The 26259-nt window shown below is 41.2% G+C and overlaps 3 protein-coding genes across 7 annotated transcripts in view; 2 read left to right on the top strand and 1 right to left on the bottom strand.

Moving 5' to 3' along the window:
* The first annotated feature begins 818 nt into the window (after positions 1-818).
* On the top strand, positions 819-6702 carry LOC122979060 (pannexin-1-like). The gene is made up of 6 exons (XM_044346231.1): positions 819-1273; positions 3481-3602; positions 3758-3957; positions 5011-5512; positions 5623-5782; positions 5881-6702. Exons 1-5 carry the CDS (start codon positions 1093-1095, stop codon positions 5770-5772), a joined length of 1155 nt encoding a protein of 384 aa, XP_044202166.1. The 5' UTR covers positions 819-1092; the 3' UTR covers positions 5773-5782; positions 5881-6702.
* Positions 6703-7379: 677 nt separating this feature from the next.
* On the top strand, positions 7380-13552 carry LOC122979061 (nuclear distribution protein nudE homolog 1-B-like). Of its 3 annotated transcripts, none has more exons than XM_044346234.1 (9): positions 7380-7548; positions 7972-8062; positions 8203-8356; positions 8836-8984; positions 9184-9320; positions 10106-10276; positions 10387-10472; positions 10564-10718; positions 11307-13552. In XM_044346234.1, exons 2-9 carry the CDS (start codon positions 7977-7979, stop codon positions 11398-11400), a joined length of 1032 nt encoding a protein of 343 aa, XP_044202169.1. In that variant the 5' UTR covers positions 7380-7548; positions 7972-7976; the 3' UTR covers positions 11401-13552. The 3 variants fall into 3 exon arrangements, with proteins under 3 accessions (XP_044202169.1, XP_044202168.1, XP_044202167.1); XM_044346233.1 differs by having other exon boundaries at positions 7967-8062; XM_044346232.1 differs by having other exon boundaries at positions 7381-7548; positions 7935-8062.
* A 913-nt stretch (positions 13553-14465) lies between these two features.
* myh11a (myosin, heavy chain 11a, smooth muscle) overlaps positions 14466-26259 on the bottom strand; it is a 29194-nt gene continuing 17400 nt past the window's right edge. For 2 of the 3 annotated variants that reach the window (XM_044346223.1, XM_044346224.1), the window contains 32 exons: positions 25707-25802; positions 25428-25546; positions 25130-25282; positions 24832-25005; positions 24511-24684; positions 24225-24339; positions 23713-23906; positions 23143-23264; positions 22940-23009; positions 22649-22809; positions 22309-22417; positions 21989-22120; positions 21575-21781; positions 21311-21448; positions 21080-21203; positions 20782-20953; positions 20419-20631; positions 20134-20278; positions 19808-20014; positions 19599-19703; positions 19316-19468; positions 18835-19083; positions 18393-18605; positions 18047-18259; positions 17775-17936; positions 16747-16875; positions 16573-16661; positions 16357-16480; positions 16061-16269; positions 15781-15889; positions 15497-15669; positions 14466-14601 (listed from right to left, as the gene is read on the bottom strand). In XM_044346223.1, coding sequence (XP_044202158.1) covers positions 14472-14601; positions 15497-15669; positions 15781-15889; positions 16061-16269; positions 16357-16480; positions 16573-16661; positions 16747-16875; positions 17775-17936; positions 18047-18259; positions 18393-18605; positions 18835-19083; positions 19316-19468; positions 19599-19703; positions 19808-20014; positions 20134-20278; positions 20419-20631; positions 20782-20953; positions 21080-21203; positions 21311-21448; positions 21575-21781; positions 21989-22120; positions 22309-22417; positions 22649-22809; positions 22940-23009; positions 23143-23264; positions 23713-23906; positions 24225-24339; positions 24511-24684; positions 24832-25005; positions 25130-25282; positions 25428-25546; positions 25707-25802 — 4883 coding nt within the window. In that variant the 3' untranslated portion in view covers positions 14466-14471. Of the gene's footprint in view, positions 14602-15085; positions 15119-15496; positions 15670-15780; positions 15890-16060; positions 16270-16356; positions 16481-16572; positions 16662-16746; positions 16876-17774; positions 17937-18046; positions 18260-18392; positions 18606-18834; positions 19084-19315; positions 19469-19598; positions 19704-19807; positions 20015-20133; positions 20279-20418; positions 20632-20781; positions 20954-21079; positions 21204-21310; positions 21449-21574; positions 21782-21988; positions 22121-22308; positions 22418-22648; positions 22810-22939; positions 23010-23142; positions 23265-23712; positions 23907-24224; positions 24340-24510; positions 24685-24831; positions 25006-25129; positions 25283-25427; positions 25547-25706; positions 25803-26259 lie in introns of all 3 variants that reach the window. The other variant, XM_044346225.1, reaches the window with a different exon arrangement.

Raw genomic sequence — 26259 nt, 5'->3', positions numbered from 1 at the left:
TACATTTCACTCACTACTGTATATCTGAAAAGGCTGTATATACTGTACATAACCACCTACCATATGTATATAAAGTAACGTCTTTTTTATCACCATGTAATATTTATCTCAGCGCTCTTCACTTGCACTCTTCACTTCTTTGCACTATTTGTATCCAGTTTACAGTTCACAGAAACGGTTACACCTGTTTATAGTCATTCCTTGTGTTATATTTCTGATTCTGAAAATTGTTGTCTTGTTATTTTGTGTAACTACATTGATAGCCACTAAACCAGAGTCAAATTCCTTGTATGTGTAAACATACTTGGTCAATAAAGATGATTCTGATTGTGATATACACTGACCACATTTGGTACATTCAACTTTCATTTTATAGTTGGCAAGAAAATTTCCAAGTGAAAGAAAATTCTCTCACTTGCCATATCATTATTAAGCTCATTCATGTATTTCCTTATAAATGATTGATTTGCTGCTTTGCTGTCAGATTTTCCCTAATGATATGCAACTGGACACGTCTGTATTTTCAAGCAGGTTTAAAAATTGTTTATTTCTCCGTCATTTTACCAAATGAACTTGAGTTTTATTCTGTTCCAGCATACATATATGGTATTTTACATTGTGGTATTGCTACTTTTATTTATTATGGTAATTAAGACATCCTACTTACATCACCTTTTTTTTCTCTCCAACAATTACTAAAATGAATGAGGAAAAAAACATAAAACATGTAAACGTAGACCAGTACACCTACCTAAATGGTGACAGTTCACTTTAAATAAAATATTATTGACTACAATAGTGGACAGAGGTGTAGCAGCGCCTCCTACCGGCTGGCAGGCGGCAACACCGGCTCCCCCCTGTTGCCTGCGGTGAGTGGTACAGTAACGGGACAGACAGCAGGTTCAACCATCAGTCCCAGCTGAGAATGGAGATGGGTGAACAATAACAGCTCCGTGTTTTACACATTATTCACATTTCTCCTCTGCAGGCCAGGAGGTCTCTCATTCATTTAAAACTCACTCGCCTCAATTGAAAAGAGACTGAGACTCTTCTATCAATTTAGACAACACCGGCTTTTTGTTCCCGTCCGTCATGGCGATTGCCCACGTAGCCACCGAATACGTTTTTTCCGACTTTTTGTTGAAGGACCCCACGGAGGGGAAGTACAAAGGCGTGCGTCTGGAGCTGGCGGTGGACAAAATAGTCACGTTTCTGGCGGTGGGGTTGCCTCTGTTTCTCATCTCACTCGCGTTTGCCCAAGAGGTGTCTGTTGGTGAGTTGGTGAGAATTTGTAAGCATCCTCTGAAGTGTAGCCTTCATCATCTGAGTCTATGAAATCTTCTTCTCTTGTCATTTTGTCATTTTGACGCTCTCCTTCCCTCTGCTACACCATAACAATCGTTGTTTCAATTAAAAGGGCACATTATAGCTGTACAGCCGTGGATTAAGATATTTGATATGCTTATAGTCATGCATGAAGTGGATTTACATTCAGTAAATGGCCAGAAATAAAGAGGTGTGAATACCGAAGGTGTGGTTTATGTTTCCACCCTTCTCCTTATCTCACGCCCAGACGGAGAGATACATGCACACAGAGGACAAAATTATCATCAGTCAAATGCTGGTAAAATATGCAAGTCGCTGGTAGATTTGCTTCATTCACCAGCCAAAAACAAACAATGATAATCTATTGAGTGGCTGGTAAAATCTGGACATTCACTAGTCAGTTGTGTTAATTTTTCCACCCTGCTTGCACTGCTGCTGCTGGCAGCTATTCTGACACACTCTTCTACATGTACAGTCATCCTTAATAGATAAGCTGGGGCCATATGGACATTACTGTAAAGCTCACGTAGATAAACAGAGGGCGATCTGCAAAGTGTGCAACATCTTGCAACATTCTATTGTTGTTCTCATCTTAAAAGCCCATTACTGTCAGTCCTGCCATATACTCACAGACAGGACAGTTCACTGCAGAGCCTTGAGAGAACTTTTATTGTGCTGCTAGGACAGAGTGGAAATGACCAGGGACAACTATGTTGATCATAAAATACTAATAAAGTGATTCCGTCCATGTTATAGCCAAAATCCATGTTGTTTTTCTCTAAATCTAAAGGAATGTGTGTGGCAACATAGATGTGGGCAGGCCTTTTTCACAACAGACATTTTGACTTGTCTCAGTATGAGAAGCACAGGCGTTACTAATAACATTAACGATGGCTCTGCTCTCTTCAAGTGTCCCTGTAAGCCATGACAGTGTGATAGTGGTAGGATTCAGTCTGCTGTAATACCAAATGCCTTTTTTCTGAATGTACATTCACTGTGTGCAATACCATATATAGAATATATGTAATATATCAATGACGATTGACTGAATACTAGAAACACCTCTGAGTTTAACACAATACAGTTGGCATTTTTCAAAGCACACATTTTAACTGGTCACAGTTGTTACTAATAACTTTATTGATGGCTCTGTTCTATCTATTTGTCCCATTAAACCATCACAGCGTGACAGTGAGCCAGCTTTAACAACAGCAGAACTTTGAAACCAATCATTCATTTTTAGTTTTTACTTATGTGCATTTCTTATTGTCACATGTGAAAATGTCTTCCGTGAAAAAGGCCTTTTCTACAAAATGGGACGCTGCTAATTAAGTTTCGTAAATCAGACAGGATATCAGAATTCAGATTTCAGTGCAGATCCAATCATATCCATCTCATAGAAAACAATGCAAGTTAACCAAACCATGGTCTGAGTGTTGACGGCTAGTTGTTCTTATTGTCTTTTAAGGCAGCATTAAAACAACCCAATACTTTTTTAAAACGATGATCTGTAATCGTATTACGACTCGTAATGGGTTGTACTCTGTAAAACACAGCAGTTTTCATTTTCATTTTTTTAAAATGGTACCTTACATAATAAAAGTGATTATAGCTGTAATCAAATAATTGAGCATTTCATGTTGGATATTTTAATAAGGGGCAGTTTACAGAATTACCATTACGTGAAAGCCCCATTGCCACATGCACCAACCACAAAGAAAAGTTTACTTCTTTTATGTAAATAGCACTACAATATCAGATACTATAATTGATCAAAACTTCTACTAAAACGAATACTTGCTGGACTACATGTCATATATGAAAAAAACAGAAAATGAGAATTCTGCTGTGAGGATTGTCTCAGTTTGTTTGTTTAAAACACCAGTTTGTAATTTTAATATGACGGCCCCTATGCTGCCAAAAGCTTAGCTACTGTCTGTTAACTAACTGGGTCATCTATGTGAATTGTACATGCCTGACTGAACTTCCTATTGTACCCCCACCATAAAAGGGGATGCCATAATTACTGACACAAAGTATACTGAAAGCATAATTAAGAAAAGAATGAAGAAGATGGAGGGCTGACAATTGTTGTAGTTTTATTTTTTCTCACTGCTGAATCCTCAAAAATGCCTCTTCATTTTCCTCATCCAGGTACCCAGATCAGCTGCTTTGCTCCCACTAACTTCTCCTGGAGACAGGCAGCGTACGCGGACTCCTTTTGTTGGGCAGCAGTACAGCAACAAACTGACAGTTCACCACTATGGCTTCACAAGGTACAGGCATCTTTATTTTTCCTACATTTTCTGTGTCCTATGAATAAGAGATTTCTTGCATGATATGGTACTACATAGTACTAAGGTTTAATATTATTATTATTATATTATATTAATGTGATTTTCTGTTTTCCTGCTCTCTGTGATTCCCTCAGTTCTTTCCATACATCCTGCTCTTGCTCGCCATCCTCATGTACATCCCTGCCCTGTTCTGGCGTTTCACTGCCGCTCCACATCTCTCCTCTGACCTCAACTTCATCATGGAGGAGCTTGACCGCTTTTACAATCGTGCCATCAGACTGGCAAAGAATCTGGCAGCCTTAGATAGCAAGGATGCACCTGAGGACACCCAGAGGTAAACACTGTGTAATTACCTGCCACCAATTCTACTCGTTCTTAGACAAAAAACATTGTTGAGAAGAAAAAACTTGCTTTAATTTAAAGCCACCTTTACACAGCCTGTTCAAGGCGGGAATACTGCGCCTTTAATCTGCCTCGCTGTTCTGTATAAAAGATACAGACATGGAACGGGGGAGGCAGAGTTGCACCATCAATAAGCCAGCTATGGAGCTAGTCACAGAGCTGGATCGACTGTGTGTAAAAGGGACAGCCGGCATGGCGGGACAGGGAGCTGATGCTGTTGTGTTGCACGTCACGCCTCACATGGAGGTAGCTTTATGCCAGCTTTATGTGGCATGTTGTGTTAAAAAGCAAAGGGGGATCCTCTTTACAACTATAATGTGGGTTCTCTGTATAAAAGAGGCTTAAATTTATAGTTTAAAGCCACCATCTAGGACTCTAACTCTTATGTCTTTGATGCCCCCTAGGGGATATCAGAAAGAAAACTGTGGCAGACAGCAATAGACACTGCCACCCTTTTTTGTCTCCTCCCAACTTTCACAAGGATTGTCTAATTTTTCTACAAAACTTAATGCCAATCAGAATCAATTGAATGATACTATAATTTAGTAAAAATTCTACACAAGAGGGCCTTTAACTTGCATTATTTTTAGAAAAGTCTCATAGGAATTTCATGAAATGTGCATATCTGTTTTGTTTGTAGTCACAAATGATATCAGACTGGTTGTGAAGAGTCTTGGATGGGACGTTTTCAAGTGTTTGCCATGTGAGATGTAGCTAAAGGCTGATTTTAATAGAATGAAACAGGCTTAAATTAAGCTTAGGGGAATGTTTTGGTCATGAGGAAGTAAGAAAACTTGAAAAATGTTGTAAAACTAAGGATGTCTAGTAACGCCTGCTCATTTCTAGCTAATTTCTTTTCTTCAGATAGTCCTGTTATTGTGATGTACTTCTTTTATTTTTACATAGGACATATGGTATTTGCATTTCAAAAAACTGAGCTCATTTCACTTCCTGCTGAGTGTCCATCTGGCTTTTTCTGCCACAGTGCTCTGGACCTGACTGAGAGCTGCTTCAAATACCCATTAGTGGAGCAGTATCTGAAGACCAAGCGCTTCTCTCACTCTCTCGTGGTAAAATACCTGGTATGCCGCGGCCTGACTCTGCTCATTCTCCTGCTGGCCTGCCTCTACCTGGGCTACTACATCCGACTGGCCTCGCTCACTGATGAGTTTCCCTGCGACATGCGCACAGGAGTGCTAAAGAACGACAGCATGGTGCCGTCTGCTGTCCAGTGTAAGCTTGTGGCCGTGGGTGTCTTCAGGCTGCTCAGCTACATCAACCTGGGGGTGTATATGCTTCTCACTCCGTTGGTGGTGTACACTGCTCTTGGACCGGCGCGCCAGAGCTCCAGCTTCCTCCGGCCGTATGAGATGCTGCCAGGCTTTGGTGCTTTAGGTGTGGTCACGCCCTTCTACAATGACCTCAGTATCTATCTGCTGTTCCTGCAGGAGAACCTGAGCGAACTCAAATCATTTAAATGTCTTCAGGTGGGTCCCAACACAGATGCTGTAGCTCCAGTGTGGTAGTAAAAATGTTTTAATTACAAAGAGATGTTAAATTTATGCTCAGAAAAAGAAGTAACATGACTTATTAATAGGTGCTGGAGTTGTTGCAAGAGGCTGGCGATGAGGGGTTCGACACCATGTGCCTGCTGCGAACTCTGGGACAGGTGAAGACAGATGTCTTGGACAGCAAGAGGACATGCTCACGCAAGAAAGCCAAAGAAACTAATAAGGCTGAAGTATAACTCCTCTCAGGTAAGGGACAATATTTTATAATGGAGGTTGTTTAATTTCAGTGACGTGAATTGATTACATGGTAGATTTAACCATGAACTTATTTTGTTTTCTCCTAGATCTCTCTGTCTTTTTACTGTACGGTTGTCCTGATGAGGATAAAACCTGCTGAGATGGAACAGAAGGAAGCAAAACCTGTGCACTTACTTTTGTCTGAACTGGTGTTGGTGGAGCGTAGTCTATATCAAAAATAGAGGAGGTCTATACTCATTCACACAGTCTGTAGTTCGGCCAATAGACGTTTCATCTCTCAGATGTCATTTTTTAAACAAGTGAATGCTTTATAACTTCAAGTACAAGTTCCTCAGGTCTGAGGCGACCTGCTGCTCACTGCAGACCTTGTATTTTATTTCTGAAAGGAAATTTCTATGTTTCTATTTTTTCTATAGTACATGCTACTTTTCTCAGGATCTGAAATGCCTTCCAATCTTTATTTGTAATGTAAGCCATGTTCCTGGTGCTGAAAGCTGCATATTAATTTTCCAGGTGCGACAGCCTATTTCCTGCCCTTAACTTTCTGAAGAATGAGATTAGATGTATTTAGTTGAGTGTAGAAAGGTGTTGTGATTGACGAAAGTTTGTCCATTCAAAGTAAGCATAATATAAATATGACTTGTTAGGTATTATAAGAACCGCTGGAGCAGCTCAGTCTGGACTGTGGAAGTTGAACTGTAAAGCATGTGATTCTTTATGTACTATGTGCATGTTGAAAGTAACACAAGACCTAAATTGTCCAAACCAATGGACTGATGGCGGCTCTGTATTTTACATGAAATATGAATGAATATTGTTTGGGGGAAATAAAATACTTCAATCAATTACTGTCAGGAGTAAGGCATCTTAGGCCGTCATGGGTCCTTATACAATTAAAGAATGTTATTCTCTATTATTGCATTGTGGGGTCCTTCATTACCAACCTTTGAATTTTAATAGAAATATGATAATACTTCACATCCTCATGGTCAGTATCACATAATAACCATATGGTGAATATTTTTCTCCATAAACCTTGCATGGGGGTGAGGACTGAAAAAAATCAAAGGCAAAAGAAAAAAAGAAACTGAAGTGATTTATAAGGAAATTACCAAATTAATATCAACAATCAAAATCATTAAATCAAACCTAATACACGTTTAATTTAGGAATACTTATGTGACCTGAGAAATAAAAACACTGGTACAATAATGCAATACAAGGAATAGCGCTGCAATAACTACAACCTGTAATACAGCCCTGGGGCTTTACTTTGTGGTGGGATTAGATTGGATTGGTGTTTCCAATATGAGTTTAGTGGAGTATGAAACACCACTACAAAATTAGACTTAATTTAATCAGCACCTGTCTGTCAGTATCAGAAACAAAGCTTTAGTTTTAATTCCTCAAGTATACGTAAAAACCTGGGTGGAGCCAGCAGATACCACATGTTTGTCAAGAACAACAGAGATGGGACTATTTTGCTTTTGACTGTTACAGGGCTCCGCCCTCCGCGGCTACAAGTTCCTTGAATGATATGATTGGATAATATTTCTCTGTCGTCATCTGTGTTGACCAATGGCGTCCCAGAATCGAAGCTTGGTTTGTATTCGGTTGCAGAGTCGAGAAGCGAACTAACGTAATGAGAGATTAGTTTGTGCAAGTCACATTCATTTGTTGCACAAATCCGGAACATTTAGCCTGACGTTGAAATATATCCCTCACGTATGTTTTAATCATTCACTTGTATGCAGGTGAGTCTGTTTGGTTTGTCGTTTTGATTGGGTTGGGATAATTATACAGTCTACAGTTAGCTACGGTAACTCGCTTAGCTAGCTAGCTGTATTAGCTTAGCTTAAAATCATAGCTCACAGTAGATGCACTTTCCAACACTTTTAGCTTCTAATAGTAGCAAATGTTTTCACTTCCCGTCTTTACATGCTAAGAGTAAATGCAAAACATACATTTGTGGTTATTGCATAGCTCAGTCTTAGTATACAGTGACAAAATGCACGGCAGTGTTTATTATCATGAGCTAGTTAGCATTCGCTAAAGGTAACAGTTTTGTGGTTTGAATGGTTAGGAACTCTCTTATTGCAGACTAGGACAACGTCAAAAGCTCTACTATTTTACGTAATAGTTTGGTCTCCCACTCCCGTCATCCTGACTCAGAGCAGCAGACATGGTAGAGCCATCAACACACAAGTTTGCGTCCTTAGAAGAGGAGCTGGGCTTCTGGAAGGAGCAGGCAGAGAGACACCAGCAAAGGTAACATTATTAGACAGCAACCTAAGACTAACACGGCTCCTAACAGATTCTATAATAGCTAAGATGATGTACTATAGCTATACACATCATACAGCATGGTGAGTGAGTTATTTTGGTGGTTAACATTGTGTTATCATCAGGGCTGATGAGGCACAAGAGGAGCTGCAGGAGTTTCAGCAGATGAGTCGAGACTATGAGGCAGAACTGGAAACTGAGCTGAAGCAGTGTGAGGGCCGGAACAAAGAGCTGCTTTTAGACAACAACCGACTCCGCATGGAACTGGACAACATAAAGGTAGAGCACGTTGATCTTTATATCGTTCTCTTGACCCCTACAGAGCTGGACAAAACCCCCTGTTCCAGTTAGTGACATGAAGAAGATTTTACCTTCTCTCAGTCGAACAGACACACGCACAGCTGTTATGCAACCCAAATTCAGCATATCTTCTTTGCTACTGCCACTAAGAAAATTGCTTAAATTGCTGCCAAGCTATAAAGCAGCTGACTGCTATTTTTACTCAGTGGTCCATGGGGAAGGGAACATTAATGGAGGAAGTGGATGCAGGATGTGCTAAAAACCCCTGGTTGCGTTAAGGTTGTTGGGGACAAGGAGGCAGAGAAAGGACATTCAAAAAGATCTTTGTCTCGGTGAACGTCCACAAAACCACACGGACCTTGTTATTAAAATATGCATGCAGCTGCGTTTACTGTAATGACACATCAAAGCTTGAATTGCTAATATCAGTTCATTTGAAGTCAGTGTGTTCTTTGCAGGAGAAATACGAGTCCCAGCATTCTGATGCTTTGAGGCACATCTCGACCATGGAGGAAGATCTAGCAGAGACCCGAGCAGTCAGAGATCATCTACAGAAATACATCAGAGAGCTTGAACAGTCCAATGATGACCTAGAGAGGACAAAAAGGTCAGTGTCTTAAGAGGTCTTAGGCCATTATCTCATAGAGGGCTTTCATCAGCAATTTTAGCAGTTTGCATGTGGCTAACCCTGACCTCGATGCACATCCTACAAACAGAGAAAAGCTTTAGCATGCTAAGCCATTTTCCATAATGATCCAGTGTTGTTAACTTTAAATGCCCCTTCCATCCCCATCTCCCTGTTTCAGGGCTACCATCATGTCTCTTGAGGACTTTGAGCAGCGCATGAACCACGTCATTGAGAGGAATGCCTTTCTAGAAAGTGAGCTGGATGAGAAAGAGAACCTGCTTGAGTCTGTTCAGAGGCTCAAAGACGAAGCCAGAGGTACACACACAAATGTACACACACTGTGGCTTCTCACTGTTTACAAGAACAGCTGATTTCTCTACAAACTGGCACTTATGACTGACTCTGTGAATTTTTATAGCTGGGTTAATTCAACAAATCCTGTGTCTGTTATGTCCTGGCCTGTATATCCTTCCTGTCTATCCTGATATCTGGTAGCTGGTATCTGTTTTTCTGTATTGTTGCATTCTCGTATATATTTGTACTGTTATGCCTCATTAGAGAGATTTAATAGACTGTAGCAGTGTTTTTACATGGTTAAGCTCATTTTCTACTAATCAACTATACTTATCTTTCTTGAATTGCATTGTTTCCTCCTTCCAGACAGCCACTGTTTTACATTAATGTCATTGTGGTATAAAAGTCAACTTGGAGAAATGTGAAACTTGCTTAAGTGTGGTAATCCATCATAGTGACATTAACTGTGATGGATCATTCACTGTAGACTTTGTGGTGTGTTCAATTGTAACTTAAGGCGATGCATCAGTTGCATCTCTGTTGATGAGCCCTACTTTGTGGTTTAGGGCCTTTATGTATCATTGTTCTGTAGAAATGCAGATTTTAGTACAGATTGAATTTAAAAATATCCTTTGAGCATTGCCACAAAGCAGATATGACATCACTGATATCATATCTTCGTGATTACGTATTGTACGGTACTTTCAAGTCTATGTTATTTCATTTCCTTACTCTATGAAATGTAGAATGAAAATGCTTTTGAATCTTAAGTAATTTACCTTATCTGTTTCCCCTGTTTGTGGCAGACCTTCGTCAGGAGCTAGCTGTACGCCAGAAGGAAAGACGGCCCTCCAGCAGCCTGGGCAAAGACACAGATCGATCAGATCTGTCCACAGCTAGTAACCCAACCATCCCCGTCACACCCTCCAAACCTATTAGCTCATTTGTCACGCCCCCTGCTTCCAGCATCCGACGAGGTGAATAGAAAGACTTTGTTGATTACAATAATAACTGTACTGATATGTGAATATACAAAGTTTGTGTGAACATACTTTGTGTTCACCTGCTCATATGCGTTTTGTTTTAGGTGATGGTCTAACAGGGACTCCCCTCACTACGTCTGCTAGAATATCTGCACTAAACATCGTGGGGGAGCTGCTGAGAAAAGTTGGAGTAAGAGATGCTTTACTGAAGTATGTTAGTATCACTACAAGTTTGTATTTTGCAGCTATGAGCTGATTCGTTTTTTTTATATCTCCGTCAGAATCTGGAGACCAAATTGGCATCATGTCGAGACTTTGTGTATGACACATCTGTCAGCAGACCGGCACTTCCGGCTGGCCCTGGTAGTCCTTCTGCTTTAGAAGGAGCCCCTGAGGTCCAAGCTACCAGTATGAGCCCGCCTCCTCAGTACGACAGGTGAGGAAAACTACAGCAGCACAGTCTGAAGTGGAATCACTGGAAAAACTCAATAATTTCACAGAACTCTGTTTTTCTGGTTTAGGATTATCTAACTTGTATTTTATACCTGAACTGGTACAAGCTTATGTGTTATTATGATAAGCTTTAATGTTGTGGCTTATAATAAAACACAGTTCTGGTCATTTTCCAACCCGGGTCTATACTTGCTTTGCTGGTGTCAGTGTTTCCTAATCTTTACAATGGAGGTGACAAGTGCAAAGTCTAAAATGACCTACAGTCAGAATGGATACAATTATGAAAATAATAAAAAATTTAATTTGAAGACATTTTCCTTTCAAATATGTAAATTAAGGCATGTTTACATCATCCGGCAGCAAGGTGGATATTATTGATTTCATGACATAATCTTACAAAATCTTACAAAATTGGCAGACTGTGACTTCAGTCACTAAACCTGATGCCATTGTCATTTTGTTTTTATATTATATATGTATAAGTCAACAAATATTGGGAATAAGAAGTAATTTGACTTTTTTTAAATTTAAGGTTTGCTCATGAGTATACGTGCGACATCTTTTCTTGCAGTTTAGTGAAGCGGTTAGAGTTTGGACCAGCTCCTCCGAGAGGGCTCTCCCAGGGCACCCAGTCTCCACAGGGAGGAGTCAAGATCCTGCTATGAGAGAAAAAAGGGCGAGCCACCTCCCTCCTTCCTTCCATAACCTCACCCGACTCCCTCTCCACCTCCCTCCTTAATAAACTGCAGCAATGGGACTTTTTTGAACTGAGCTGTCTTCCGTTGTCGCCACCTTGTCCTTGCTCCATGCCCCACATAAACAACACATGGACTTCTGCTGCCTCAGGCTAGCATCACCATATCATAGCAAGCAGCATTACAGCTTGTGTAAAATCAAGGAAAGCAGAACCTACTGCTTACACTTAATCTAATACTGTATGTCTGACAGTGTGGTGAGTAGCATCCAAACAAATCCTTCTGTGTCTACTGATTTGCTTTGCTGTGATGGATCGAGCACAACAGGGCTGTGATAACATTGCCACTCCCATAAAACAAATCTTGTTGCACTTGTCTATTGATAATGACGTAGGAACCCAGATAAGAACCAGTTAAATTATTTACAGGCACTGGAAGAGACCCTGGCATAGGGACCAAGAACATGGGGTGTTATTTATAAAAAGGTTTATGACCAAGTTTAAACCAAAGCTGTGATAAATGAATGATAGATCAATTATATCAATTGTAAAAGTAAATCATTAGGTTGTTTTCTTTCTATTTGTGTGTGTGTGTGGGGGGACGGGACATTAGGGTCCTAATGGCCTGAGGTTCCTGAGCCTCTCAGTGCTGGCCTGGTGTACCCTCCTCCCGACCACAGCAGGCAGAAAAAGACTGTTATCTGGGCGGTTGGGATCCTTAATGAGTCTCCTAGCCTTATTCTTGCAGCGCCTGGTGTTAATAATATTTTTCATTTCTGTTTTTGTTCTTTATGCATTGAAGTATGGGCTTAAGTAATATAGGACTAATTAATATTGTTGTCAATTAACTTGTAAGTTACTAGCTTAGCTATTAACTAGCAGTTAGCTAGATATTGTTGGCTAAAAAAGACGAGCCCCCATATATTTTTTTCTAGAAGAGACTCAATATTCTCCCCTGCTACAAAAATTTCAAGTTGATAATGAATTAGTTGCTTCCATGAAAAGGAGTTGGTGTTTAGTATTTTAGCCATCGCTGCCTTCATCCATGTTTTTACCTCTTCAGTTTGTAGGCCTTGCTTTGTTGTGTTATTTAAAATACAGAAATGGGTCATCTGTTCCTCATGCTGCCAGGCTTCATAGAAATGGGGGATGACACGTTCCTTCAGTCGGGCTTAAGAAGTCTCACACATTAGTCTTTTTTTTTAATTGAATTTGACTAAGCTCCTTTTTTTTATTACCTCCTTCCTGCCATTGCACAGACTTGTTTTCGCAGACTTAATTATGTTCTGGTAGGCAACGCTTATTAGTGTGAGGAATAGGAACAGGTTTTCTGCCTTGGCGATTTTCATTTGTCTTGCTGCAGATTTATGATCACGTGTTACAAAGATTTCATTTTCTTACTGATTTTAGTTGACTGGAATTTAGAGCGGCACACGTGCACTACTGAATGTATAGAAATAAGTCTCTCATATGTCTGAGAGATGAGTTGTATGGTGGGCGGGCCGGAAAAATACCAAGCAATAATAGATTTTAACAGGTCAAAGATAAGCACAGTTCATAGTATATTTGTGTAGCTATATAGAGCCTATATTGAATACCCCTGTTTCCTGCCTTTTAGTAAGAGAGATTGTGAATGGGGAAATAGAATTATTAACCCTTTTAATGTGACGTTTACCCTGAGAATTTTCTGGTTAGAGTTGTCACTACTGCCATCCAGCAGCTCATGAAGCAGATATTACAGAACATATCTAAATCTCATCTTTATTAAGCAGTCGTCACTGTACGCTGCACTGTAGCCTACAGGTATGTGGTTCATACATATGAGAGTTCCTGCCCCCTCTTTGCTGTTTCACCTTCCTTGAACTAACGTGCTGACTGTAAATTGTAACCCATGACCACTGTGTACTGGCTGTTGTGTGCAGCATCTCTGCAACTGCTTCTGTGTATGGACTTATAACTGTATGTGCCTGAGGTACTATACCCAACTTTTATCCTGTTGGTTTGCAGTTGTTTTTCTATTGAACCAAACAGATGAGAATAATGTTCTGTTGTGATGATTCAGGTCAATCTTTGAAGTCACTGACCAAGATGGAAACATTAAAAGGGAGAAAGTCACAACTTTTTTTTTTTTTTTAAAGATCTTTATTTCTTGTGCAGGTGGTTCAACAATTAATAGATACAAATTGTGTCATGTAAACATCAGTTGATTACATATAACATTATCAAATGCGAATTGGTTTAGGGTGATCAGGGGCTTTTAAACATGTACAGTAAATCTGGGCAAAGTGAAAAATGAAGATGTAAGTGCCCAACATAGAAATCTGGCTCATAATTTTATAAATGTGATTTTATAAACTTTCTCTGACCTCCAACATTCTGTCATTACTGGACTAAACATATCTGGGCACAAGAAAGGTGCGAATCATATAAAACGGTGACTTTAGAAAATGTTTAATTGCTAAATATTTGTTCATTGGGATACAAACGGCAGCACTGATTGGAGACAGACTGGATATAGAATCATCTACATTTCCAGTCTGACAACCACCTCAGTGCTGCTTTGAAACATTAACAGCAGTCACAGGCAACAGGACGACAGTCGCTGGTAACAGTTACAGATCTGTAGATTTACAGGATGTCTCTGCTTTCAGTCAAAAGGTGGCATATTGTGGAGACCCGAGGCTTTGCTGGCAGGTTAGTGTGGTAATTAGAGGCACCTGTTTTTGTGTACAAAACCTTGCATAAGGAAGTATCAGTCATTCAGTGCAGTACAAAACAGTGTAAATAAAAAAAATAATAAAAGGAACAGCACATCACACATCAGTAGAGCCACTGAAACAACTTCCCTAGTTGATATCAAGTCCTTCTGATTGTTTTGTGTCAAGAAAATGTGCTCTGAAACAAGAAGATAGATCAGTACACTATTTGAAATGATGTGATGTGGAAGAACTAGATAGCATAACAGGCTTTGACGTTATTCTCTGTTTTAAGTGGCAGACCTGCCCTGGTAGGTAATTCTGATATCTGGTTATTTGACGTCCCTTACTCCGCGGCCTTGGTTCCATTGAAGTCGGTTTGGGAGTCTACCTCCTCCTCCGAGGCATCGTCGACTACTCTTCGGCCTCCACCCATACGCCGAGATGCGCTGCCAAAGGAGGGCTCATTTCCACGCCTATAATGCCACAGAGACACAAACACAGATACAAACACAAAAAAAACCATGGTGAGAGAAGCGGTTGTGTGACAGTTTCTGAGCTGGTTAAGGTTTGTTTGAAAACCACTCGGGTGTTTCACACTATGAGTGGGAAATCAATGAAACGCAGAATGTACAGGTTGTGCTTAGGTTACAAGTAATGCACGCTGGTTATCTTTGTTAACTCATTTAACTCCTGGCTCAGGAAAAATGAGTTCGGTTTATGGCAATTAAACCAAGCACTGAGAAAAATATGGCCACCATGGAAACTGAATAGTGCTACTTTACGTCACTTGCTATACATTAAAAATAAAAAAAATTGTAATCACTGGTAGCTAATGAGCCATATTTCTCTCAGTTAGGCTCAATGAAGAGATGATAGAATTAAGAGTGCACGGGTAATGAAAGGTTATGGCATGTTAATAAGAAATGGTGATGGGGTAACTTTCAGGCGCAGAGGTACCTGCTGCGTTACTCCTTGGGTTCAGGGTTGCTTCTGGAATAGAGATGGACACGATTGTTTTGCTTGTGCTCAGAATTATATTAATAAACTATTTAATCTTTCTGCTTTAAATGTTTGCTGACAACCTTCTAAAGAGGACTGTAGATGAGATGTTTAGTGAAAAGTGAAGACAAAGTGTAATTTGAATTTTGTTTTGTGTGAAAAGATGCACTTTTTATTCAAGTGTCCTTACTTCACATATACACATTCTGTATGCCTCCTTAAGATACTATTTACCCTTCTACTATGTTTCCTTTTCCAATTTTTTGTGCAGTGTTGTAGATTCACAGGATTAATAAATACTCCACCTGCCTGAGAGGAAAGAAAGGGACACATACATATAGAGAGAGATTCTTTGGCCCTTTTTGCTACCTGAGTTTGCTCTTGAGAGAGTTGACCTCACGACTCATGGCATCGTTGGCCTCGGTGGCTTCATCCAGCTCCCGCTGCAGCTTCCTGCGGGCGGCTGTGGCCCGCTGAGACTCCTCCTCCGACTCTTCCAACTGCCGCTTCAGCTGCTTCATGCGACTGCTCGCCTTTTCTGCCTGTTAGGTGAACAAGATATGCAAGATTAGAACAAACCATCCTTGCACAATGGCCCCAAATGTGCACGGAAACATGTTGTGTTTGTGCATAGTTGTGTTAAGTGTTCGCACCTGATCTTTGTACTGCTCTCCTTGTTTCCTTTCATCCTCCACTTGCATGATCAGGTCCTTGAGCTTCTTGTCCTTCTGGCGCATACTCTTGGCATTTGCCTGCTTCTCCCTGAGAAAAAACAGAAGAGTTCAGAGAGAATACTGGTGTAATTTTTAAAAAAACTGGTGAGAAATGGAGACCAAAACAATAACAATGGAGCTGGAAAGTGAACCATGATCACATAAAACCACCACATTCTTTCCAGCCACTTTAACTTTATTTTTTTAATTTCAGCCCGACCTGCTCTCTTGTTCCAGCTGCTCCTCCAGCTGTGCCACTTTAGCCTCCAAGGAGGTGATGGAGGACTTGAACTTGGACTTGACCTGGTTCTCCATCTCCTGGAGCTTGGACTTCAGCTCCTTGTTCTGGCGCTCCATCTGCTGCCGAGCGCTCTCGTTCTTCTGGGAGGTGGTGCGCTCCGTCTGCAGCTCGTTGGTCAGCTGATCCACCTGCAGAGGGAACGCACGCTGTTAACATGAAACGGAGGAGACCGCGGAGGAAAGAGGTATGAGGTCTAGCTGCTATGGTCTTGTCACCTGCTGTGTGCTCTTCCTCAGCCTGTCGTTGAGGATCTCTATGTTGCTCTGCTCCTCCTCTAGTTCCTCCTCTAGCTGGGAGATCTTAGCTTCCAGGCGACGCTTCTCATCAGCCAAGGCTGACCTGCACACAAGTAGCACCGCAGAAATAAAATATTGTTTTGTTCACCACAGTCATTTCACAGACAAAGAAGTAAGAGTGAAATCTGCACGCACTTTCCAGAGGAGTTACTCGCCAGCTCATCAGACAGTTCATCTCTTTCAGCCTCTGCTTGCTTCCTTGCCCTCTCGGCTGCAGCCAGATCCTAGAAACATATTAGAGATGAATCCATTACTTCAAGCTGCTGCTCTCAAACAATTCGCTGCCTTGTTAGGAATCAACAGCGTTACCTCCTGCAGCTGCATGAGCTCAGCCTCCAGGCTCTTGGCCTTCTTCTCACTCTCCTTTGCGGTAGCCAGCACGTCCTCTCGGGCAGCGCGGGCATCTTCCAACTCCCTCTGGTAGTCCTTCATCTGAGCCTGGTGGAGAAAGAGAAATAGAGACAGACATAGAGATGAGAAAATTGGCATCAGAATGCATTTTTTTCTCTCTCGAACATATTGAAAACAGTAGAAGTCAAAAAACAGTAACATATAAACAAGTATGAAGAAGAAAAAGAGGAAACAAAGTACCAGGGAATTCAATTATAACATACAATTCAATTTTAAAGGATTGTGCAAGAAACTTTTTACTTTCAATAAAACTAAAACTAAATAATACATAAGAGGAGGGGAAAAATAAATAAAGGGGTACAGATTAATATTAGTCAATAATTTATATGTTTTAAAAATTGTTTGGGTCTTTGTTGCTTTTTCATTTTGCAGCTTAACTAGAGAGTTTTAATAGAGCTCAATATCATTTAGAAAAAGATTGGTTTGGTTTTCTATTGGTCCATTTCATTTTATGTATGTGGAATTTGCCAAAAATTATAAATAGCTGAATTAAAAAGCTACCATTTTTGTCCATTGAGTTGTTTTCAAAGTAGATTAATGACCATGTGATCAGAATGCATTTTATTCATTCTGATCCCCAGAAACATCAGGTGTCATAAATACCAGTAGTTAAATTGTAGTTAAATATCGACTGTATTTAGAGTTGTGACATTTCAAGTCAGCAAAAATGGCAGAGAAAGCAGCTGATGAAAAAATAATTTGATTTTGTCACACATACTGTATGTTGTAACAGCCAAAAAAAGAAAACAAAAAACAAAAAAAACATGTCAGCAACATACAAATATAAAAAAAGGGTTCTGAGATTATCTGATATTTCTGACTACAGTACATGAAGGTGCATTTCAAATCAGTTATAATAAAACTGTAAAACTGTCTGTACAGTATTTTGATGTATGTAATCTACATTTATTCGACTCCATTCTCACCTGGATCTTGCGGAGCTGCTTGATGGCCTCCTCTCGCCCCTTATTGGCCGTCTCAATCTGTCCCTCCAGATCTTTCATGTCTGTCTCCATCTTCTTCTTGGCTGCTGCTGCCATGGCCCTCTGCTTACGTTCATCCTCCAACTCTGTCTCCAACTCACGAACCTGCGATTAGTGTGCATAAACGCTTAGATTACTGAGGCAGCTGGTGCAACATTGATGATCAGATCTTTTTCTTCTGGTAAGAGAATATAAACGTCTTCATGGCTTTTTACCTGCTTGACAAGCTGTCTCTTCTTCTCCTCTCCCATTTCATCGCGTCCCTGGAGGTCCCTCTCGAACTGGGCCTTCAGAGCCTGCATGTTGACCTCCAGGCGCAGCTTGGCATCCTCAGCTGCCTGCAGCTCGTCCTCCAGCTCCTCCAACTGGGTCTTCATCTCTTCCACCTGGGCCTCCAGGCCACGCTTGGACTTCTCCAGCTCATGGACCTGCCATCAATATATTGTCAAATTAACAGCCACATTTTGGTCTAAATAGCATAAAGGAAATGCTTAATAGATTAAATTGTGACACATTCAGTGGCATTTTGAATGAAACAATGAAACAAGTTCTGACACTAACATTTTTTCCCACGTCATCCTTGGAGCTGATCAGGTCCTCCATCTCCATCCTCAGGGCCTTGTTGGCTCTTTCCAGCTCCTCTCTGGAATCTTGGGCCTCCTCGAGAGCCCTTGCCAGGGACAGAGCCTTTGTCTCCTTCTCTCTGGCCTCGGCTTCAGCACGGTCTCTCTCATCTGCATATTTGTTGGAAATACTCTTCTCCTCAGCCAGCATCTAGAGGAAAACAGATCAATTAATCACAGATAAATGGTTTGTGATGGTCTTGAACAAACATTTTGGGGTGAAATGCCAAAGTAATGTAAGCAGTGGTGCATTTGAATCCTTTTTGGGTAGCAATAAGTCAGTTCTTTATAGGTTTTCATGTCTAATTGTTGCTACCAACACTTTTAAAAATGATGGATGCAGTGAGTAAGTAGTCTGCAGTGAAAAAACTTCAGCTGACCTGGTCAAACTTTTTCTGCTTCTTCTCCAGGTTTGACACAATTTGCCTCTGGTTGTCCAGATCCATCAGCGTGTCCTCCAGCTCCTGCTGCAGGCGGTTTTTGGTCTTCTCCATCTTGTCATATGCTGAGGCCTTCTCTTCAAACTGGGTGTTGGCTGCCTCCAAATCTCTCTGCAGACGTTTCTTGCCTTCCTCCAGCAGCTCAATGTTCGCTGTCATTTCGTCCAGCTTTTTCTTTGAATCTGACAGCTTTAGACGGATAAAGACTGTGTTAAGACGCTGACTATAAAAAGCAAAAGCAAATATTTGTTTTCAGGTTGCTTCTTTTCAGTTGTTTATGTTCCAAAGTCAAGATTCACTTTTTAAGATCTCCCACTCGTCATATCACCCACAGTAAGACTCATTTTACTAACTTTTCTTCATATTCTCTTTATCATTCCACCTCCGACTTCAATTTACGTTTAGAGACCCCAAGTCTGACCTGGATGTTGAGGGTGGACACGTGTCTCTCCACATTCCTCTTGGCCTCCATCTCCTCTTCAAGCTGCTCCTGTAAGCTGTTCTTGTCATCCTCTGCTTGCCGCAGCTTTGTAGAGAACTGCAGCTTCTGACGCGTCTCCTCAGCCAATAGCTCCTGTAGCAGTACATCAGGTCAAAGGTCAGAATATTTCATTGGCACAGGAAAGCTTACATGTTGACTGGTAATTAGGATTATAACATGCATTGGTTTAGCTGTAAAAAGTTATCTTTAAAGCCCAGGTTACCTGTGAGTCTTGCAGTTGGGAGCTGAGACTGGAGACATCTTTGCTCAGTTTGATGTTCTTGCCCTCTGCTTCATTCAGTAGGTTTGTGACACTCTCCAGTTCAACCTGTATGAAGATAAAGATGGTGTTTTTGAAAAATTCATTTTAAGTAACATAAAATTTCTCACTTTTTGCTTACTGTGCACAGTATTGATAAAATTGTAATTTACTGTGATCTTGGAGCAACGTTCTCCCAGTTCAGCCTTCTGCTTCTCGCTGTCAGTGAAGCGTGACTGAAGATCTGCCACCTGACTCTCCAACTTCTTCCTTTTGTTCTCTCCGTCTTGTTTGGCTTGGGTCAGTGAGCGCACCTCTATGGTTAATTCGGAAGTCTCCTTCTCCAGAGCCTGTTTGGCCTTCTCCAGGTTTGACTTCACCTGGGCGGAGGAGAGACAATAATAGATCAATGAGTTGTTTTTTTTCAGAAACAGTGTCAACTTAAATAAACAAGCTAAGTGAGTATTTTGTAACACTGTATGAAATGATGTAGCCCTACTCGCTTGGACTGCTCCAGCTGCTCTGTGAGCTCCTCCACAGCCTGGGTGTGTTTCTGTCTCATCTCCTGTATCTGGGACTCATGGGTTCGGTTTTCGTCTTCAATGGCTCTCTTCAGTAGGTTCACCTCCTGTTCACGTTTGGCTCTGCAGAACAGATGGATGGATTATCCAGATGTTTACTGGACAAACATGAAAAGTCTTACACCTCTATCTTAAATAAGCATTGTAAGGATTACTTGGTTAATACCTTGTATATTTGTATATTTCAGTGTAATATGTCTGACCTTAGTTCCTGCTGGGTGGCAGTGGTGTCCAGGGTGTCCTCAAGCTCAGACTTGAGAGCCTCCAGCTCCTCCCCAAGGTCACGTTTGATCTTCTCTGCCTTGTTCCTGGCCGCCCGCTCAGAGTCCAGGTCCTCTTGCAGGTCAGAAATGTGTCCCTCCAGCTCTCTGATCTTTTTTAGAGCGTTGTTCTTCTGAGCTGTCTCATCTTCTAACCTGAAAGGCAGAAGAATACTTTGAGGATACTGACACATGTTGATGTAGTTGTATATAGGAGGTGTGGCTCTTTGTGAATTTGGGTGTATTGAAGATAAATAAAAATACTCTAAATAATTCATAAAAACCAGAGTTGAAACCAGATTTTACCTGGCCAGGGCATTCTGTAACTCTTCCTCCTTCTTTGCGAGCTGTGCTTTGAGGTCAGCGATTTGGGCTTGCAGGTCAGCTATCTGCTCTTGTAGGTCATTCGACTCTGCCTCCAATTTACGCTTAGCCTTGTCCAGCTCCTGTCGACTCTTTTCTTCCTTCTTCAAGCGGACTGTAAGGACAGCACCCCGTTAGCATAAATCAAACTTTTTTCAAACTGGACAGAATATTGCCCTCTTTATATTTTGGTGTAGGAAATCAAAATGGTCATGGGACATGAAAAATAAAAGATGATTACCTTCCAGCTCAGAGATCATGGACTCATGTTTATTTTTGAGCTTGGTAAGGTTCTTTGACTTCTCTTCTTCCTCAGCCAGGTTGGTACTGTAGTCTGCAATCCTCTCCTCCATCAGCTTCCTCTCCTACAAAACACCACAAAGTAGGTCATGTATTTATGACTTTTTTCATCTCTCTTGGTAAGTTATTCACCAATAAGCCTCTCTGATCAACACTGTTTATTGTCACTTACCTTCAGCAGCTTGTTGTTCTGGTCCTCCATCACCAGGATGTCATCCTCAAGCTTTTTGATCTTCCCCTCGCAGGTAACCTTCTCTAGCTGCAGCTTCTGACGGGCATCTTCCTCCTCTTCCAAATGCTCTTCCAATTCCTACATGAAAAATTGTACCCTCAGTTTTTGCCATTTCTACATTACATTGTTAGATTGTCAGTAACTCTTAAACAAAATAACAGCAACTATAAACACAACAATAAACAACTAAACTGATATTTAGACCTGCATCTGCTGTTGCATCTTCTTTTTCTCCAACAGCAGTGATTGAGAACGTTCTTCCTCTTCATCCAGTCTTGCCTCCATCTCGTGGAGGATCTCCTCCAACTCCTGCTTCTTAGCCGCCAGACGCACCCTCATCTCCTCAGCCTCAGCATACAGCTCGGTCTCTGCCTGGAGCTGTTCCTGCAGTGCGTTCCTCTCCTCCAAAATCTGGAGAAAACAGACAGGAAAAGATTGGGGTTAGCTTCATCATCAGTAGATCCCTTGTAGACCACTATAACTGTAGGGTTGCTGTTACTCCTGGATTTAACACAACCAACTGAAATGGGCATCCCAAAACAGTCTCTGATGGCAGCTGTGACATTAATTGAAAGCAAAAGAAAGTTTAAGAACGTGTTTGTGTCATTCATCCTTTACCGATGTGTGTTTCAAGGTGATCTCCTTCAGCTCAGACTCAAACTTTGTGGCAACTTCTTTGCATTTCAGCAGCTCTTCTTCCTTCAGACTCATCTCCTCCTCCTGACGGGTCACTTGCAGTAGAGGCTTGACCTGTTGATCAGGAGGATGGCCAACATCACATTTTTAAAATATGGTAAAGGCAATGTAAGGTTCTTCATTTCTAAAATGGTTCCAACATGAAGAATTAATTCTAAGACTGTACTAAAATATGAACAGAGCCTTAAATACAAGGTTGTATTATGATATTGTTGCATTAATATGTAGACTGATTAGTTGACCTTTGTGAAGAGCCTCCACCACTGCCAGTTCCTAAGTTTGAGGTAGGCAGCACAGTTCCTCTGGATCACTTTCATGGCTGTGAGTTGCTGTTGCCTCTTGGCGAATGCCCTTTAAAAATACATTGAAACCAATATATCATGCATAATATAATAAAAAGGTGCAATTTTTCAATAAACAGCAACTGAGAAAAAAATACAAAAGGTTCATAAAAGCCTCCCTTTACAGTTAAATCATAAAAGGTCAAAATACTGTCTGTAAGAAGAGATATTTGAATTTGTGAGCACAAACTGCACAACTTATAAGAGGGTGAATTATGTGTGAGATATTGTATGTTCATACTTTCTGGCCAGGAAGCCTCTAGCCTGGGCCTGGAAAGCGATGATGATCACAGTGATCTTCAAGTCTCTCTCCTCTTCCAGCTGTGCCAAAACTCCTGTGCGGAAAAAGATCTTACTCTGTCCGATCCTGTACAGGTTTGGGTCCAAGTCCAGATGCTTGATCTGCACAGACAGGAGATCAGTTAGAAAGACGAGGTGTTGATGGCTCAGAAAGGGTGAGATTAAATCCATGCCCACAAAAAAGCTGTGACTGAACTGAATGTCATCTTTAATTGATTTACAATGAGTTTACCATGAGGCAGCAGGCTTGTTTGCCATCCATGAAACCTTTGGGGATAGCGTTTGCAGCCAGGATCTCATAACTGAGAGGAGATAGAGAGATGTCACATTTAATATAGTGAGAGAGGTTTACAGAAATATAATAAACTGGATTTGAATACATGACACATCTAGTAGCACTGTAGAAGTTAATGAGTCCCATCTGATCCCACTCACCGCTGGCGGAACTCCTGGAAGACGATTCGGTTGGGGAATCCTTGTCGGCAGATTCGAATCCCCTCCAACACACCATTACACCTCAGCTGCTCCAGAACCAGGTGGGCATCCAACTTCCCTGCCTGAGGAGAACAGGATTTTCTTAAAGTATTTTTGGGGGGATTTTTTTTGCATTAACTAGAGACAGCTTACAGGAAATGAAGGGAATGACATGCAACAAGGGCCCGGGGTTGGATTTGAATTGGAGATGTTGCGGCTTATTGTCAGCACCTTAAACCTCTAGAATTTCAGTTTTATTACACCAGGTTTTATGAAAGAAATACAGAACTGGAAAGGTTTTAAATACTCATAAAGAACACAGCATTTCCTCCAAATCATAGATCTTTTTTTCTGCACTGCTTGTCCTATTCAGGGTCACAGGGAGCATGAGAGGACAGGTCACCAGTCGACCACAGAGCTTAATGTGTTTACATAGGCCACTAAACCACTGTCCTGCCTTCCGAAACAATATCAATACTCAAATAAGTTATTTTTTCACTTTTTGCCACAAGAGACTCTGCTTTTCTTTACCCTCTTCTCGTGGTTGGGGATGATGCATCTGACAAAGTTGGGCTGGGTGTTGTGCAGTGTGGTCATGAGTTTGGCGAGAGACTCCTTGTAGAGCTGTCCCACCGTACGGAACATTCCCTTCTTGGTCTTTGAGGCGCTCGGCATCGAGCTGTCCGTCATCTTGGCTATTGTGTCAAGACCCACCACTCTGTCCGCTGAAACACACAACGCATCAGCATATTAATGGACAAAACACTGTGTTTTGTCTTTTGGCTTTAAATGTCCAAGTGTGTTTGAGCTAATGCAATCTTCAAAATGAGATATACACACTTTTAAAACCATAGCTTACAATTTAAGAAAAAAATTTGTTACTATCACAGCAATGAAATATTATATATATATAAAGTGAGATAACACATGAGACTACATGAGCAAAGATGAAATTATATTCAGAACCGGTGTAATCGATGCTCACTGATGATTCCTTTACATCTAAATACGACCCATTGTTGTTAAGCTGTGTAAGATCTCACCGTCTTTCCAGAGGTCTTGCACAAACATGCTGGAGGAGTTCATGAGCAGCGATGTGACGTTGTCATTTAGAGGGTCCATGTTCTTTGTCAACCAGGCGGTGGCGTTGTAGTCCACCTATAAGCAAAAAATTTTGATTTATGTGAACACCCCCATTAACATCCATTTTCAAAGACATTTCAGCCATCAGCAAAGCATTGTTGTTTTTAATCCTGAGAGTAACAGAGGGTTTATATCTATAACGAGAGATATCATACCATGCTCTTATGATATCATACACTTCCTCACCTTTCCAGCATAGTGAAGAATAGAAAACTCTGTCTTGTCTTTGAGCTGTTTGGGTTTGGCAAATTTGATATGGTTTCCTTGTGTGTTCAGGAGTTTCTCCACAAAGGAGATATCTGTGGCTTTTGGGAACCAGCACTCTTCATCCAGCAGGGCCAGGATGCCTGGAGGGTTGTTCTGCAGAGAATATGCAGTGATTACTATACTGTCATTACTATGTGAATCATCCATAACACACACATCACACTATACCACAAAATACAGTATCTGTAATGGAACTATTTGCCTAAATCTATAAATTTATTGTGTTTCACGGCCACTTACCGGCCTCTCAATGAGCTCGATGCAGGGCTGCAGGTCGAGTCCAAAGTCGATGAAGTTCCACTCGATGCCCTCCCTCTGGTACTCCTCCTGCTCCAGGATGAACATGGTGTGGTTGAAGAGCTGCTGCAGCTTCTCATTGGTGTAGTTGATGCACAACTGCTCAAAGGAGTTGTCCTGCAATGACCAAAACACAGAGCTAAGTACATATCATGAATGAAAGTGTCATCTGCTCACCTTGTAGTGCTTGACATTACACAAGAGGTGTCACATTACACATGAGAGAGCAACATATCCATACCTCAAAAATCTCAAAGCCGGCAATGTCGAGGATTCCCAGGAAGGAGGCTCCCTGGCGTTTGGTCTTGTCCAGGGCCTTGTTGACTCGGGACAGGATCCAGCGGAACAGTCGCTCAAACACAGCCTTAGCCAAGGCTTCAGTAGCAAAGTCAGCCTAAGTAACACACACACAGAAAATATCTCATGAGAGACCAAAGTGAGGAAGCTGATTTAAACTTGGATGACGGTTTTAAGAAGTGTTAAATGCAGTATTCATTTTCTAATTCTTATGGTTTCACACAGTGCACTTCTTGCAGTACCTGCTCTTTGGTCTGAGCCTTCTGCACCATCTCTCTGCCCACTTTGATTCGAGGGGTGAGCATGGCACGGGTAAAGTCTGTCACATTGATGCCCTGCAGGTGACACACCTTCTGAGCCGCTAGAGGGGGAAGAAGAGATACATGTATGTTGGTACACTTAACACTAGATATTATGTTCTTTCTTTTTTCTCTTGTTCGTATGTTTGTCTAAGTTTTGTTTCACCACAGATCGGCACTATTCTGTGCAGTATTTTTACTGATAGTGTAGCGATGTCTAACCGGTGTTGTCTGGCATAGTGGCCTGCTCCTGGTTCCTCTCTTTCTTGAACTCAATGTTTCCCAGCTGCATGACCGTGGAGCACACCTTCAGGATGTCTGAAACACAGGATTATGACAGTTAGTTCCACAGTAAAACTACAGTTGTAACACATGGGATAAACTTGTGGGTGAAAAATATTCACCAATATGTATCAGTGACTATCTTTGCATGTAGTCAAACTTCGCTGTTTCACATTCACAACAACAGGATCTCATATAAAACAACATTAGCCTTGTGCCTTTATAATACTGGCAACAGGCACAAAATCCACCACAGTCATGTGCTAAGTAGAAAAAGACGCCAGCCTCACTGCACAAAAAAACTTGATTCTTTTGAAAATCACCTGTTACCATGTTTGCATGCTTTCTGCTCTCTTTATCAGTTTGACAGACAAAAGTAGACAAGGCAGGAATAGATGATACCAAACAAGAGCAGACTAGACCCACCCAACCAGAACCACCGTACCTAATCCAACTTCAAGTAGCCTATCCTATTCAAACCGAGTTGAGATTA

Source organism: Thunnus albacares, chromosome 3, assembly GCF_914725855.1.
Source record: "Thunnus albacares chromosome 3, fThuAlb1.1, whole genome shotgun sequence".
Classification (NCBI taxonomy): domain Eukaryota; kingdom Metazoa; phylum Chordata; class Actinopteri; order Scombriformes; family Scombridae; genus Thunnus; species Thunnus albacares.
The sequence above is the reverse complement of the archived record's forward strand: the minus strand, read 5'-3'. Positions and strand labels throughout refer to the sequence as shown.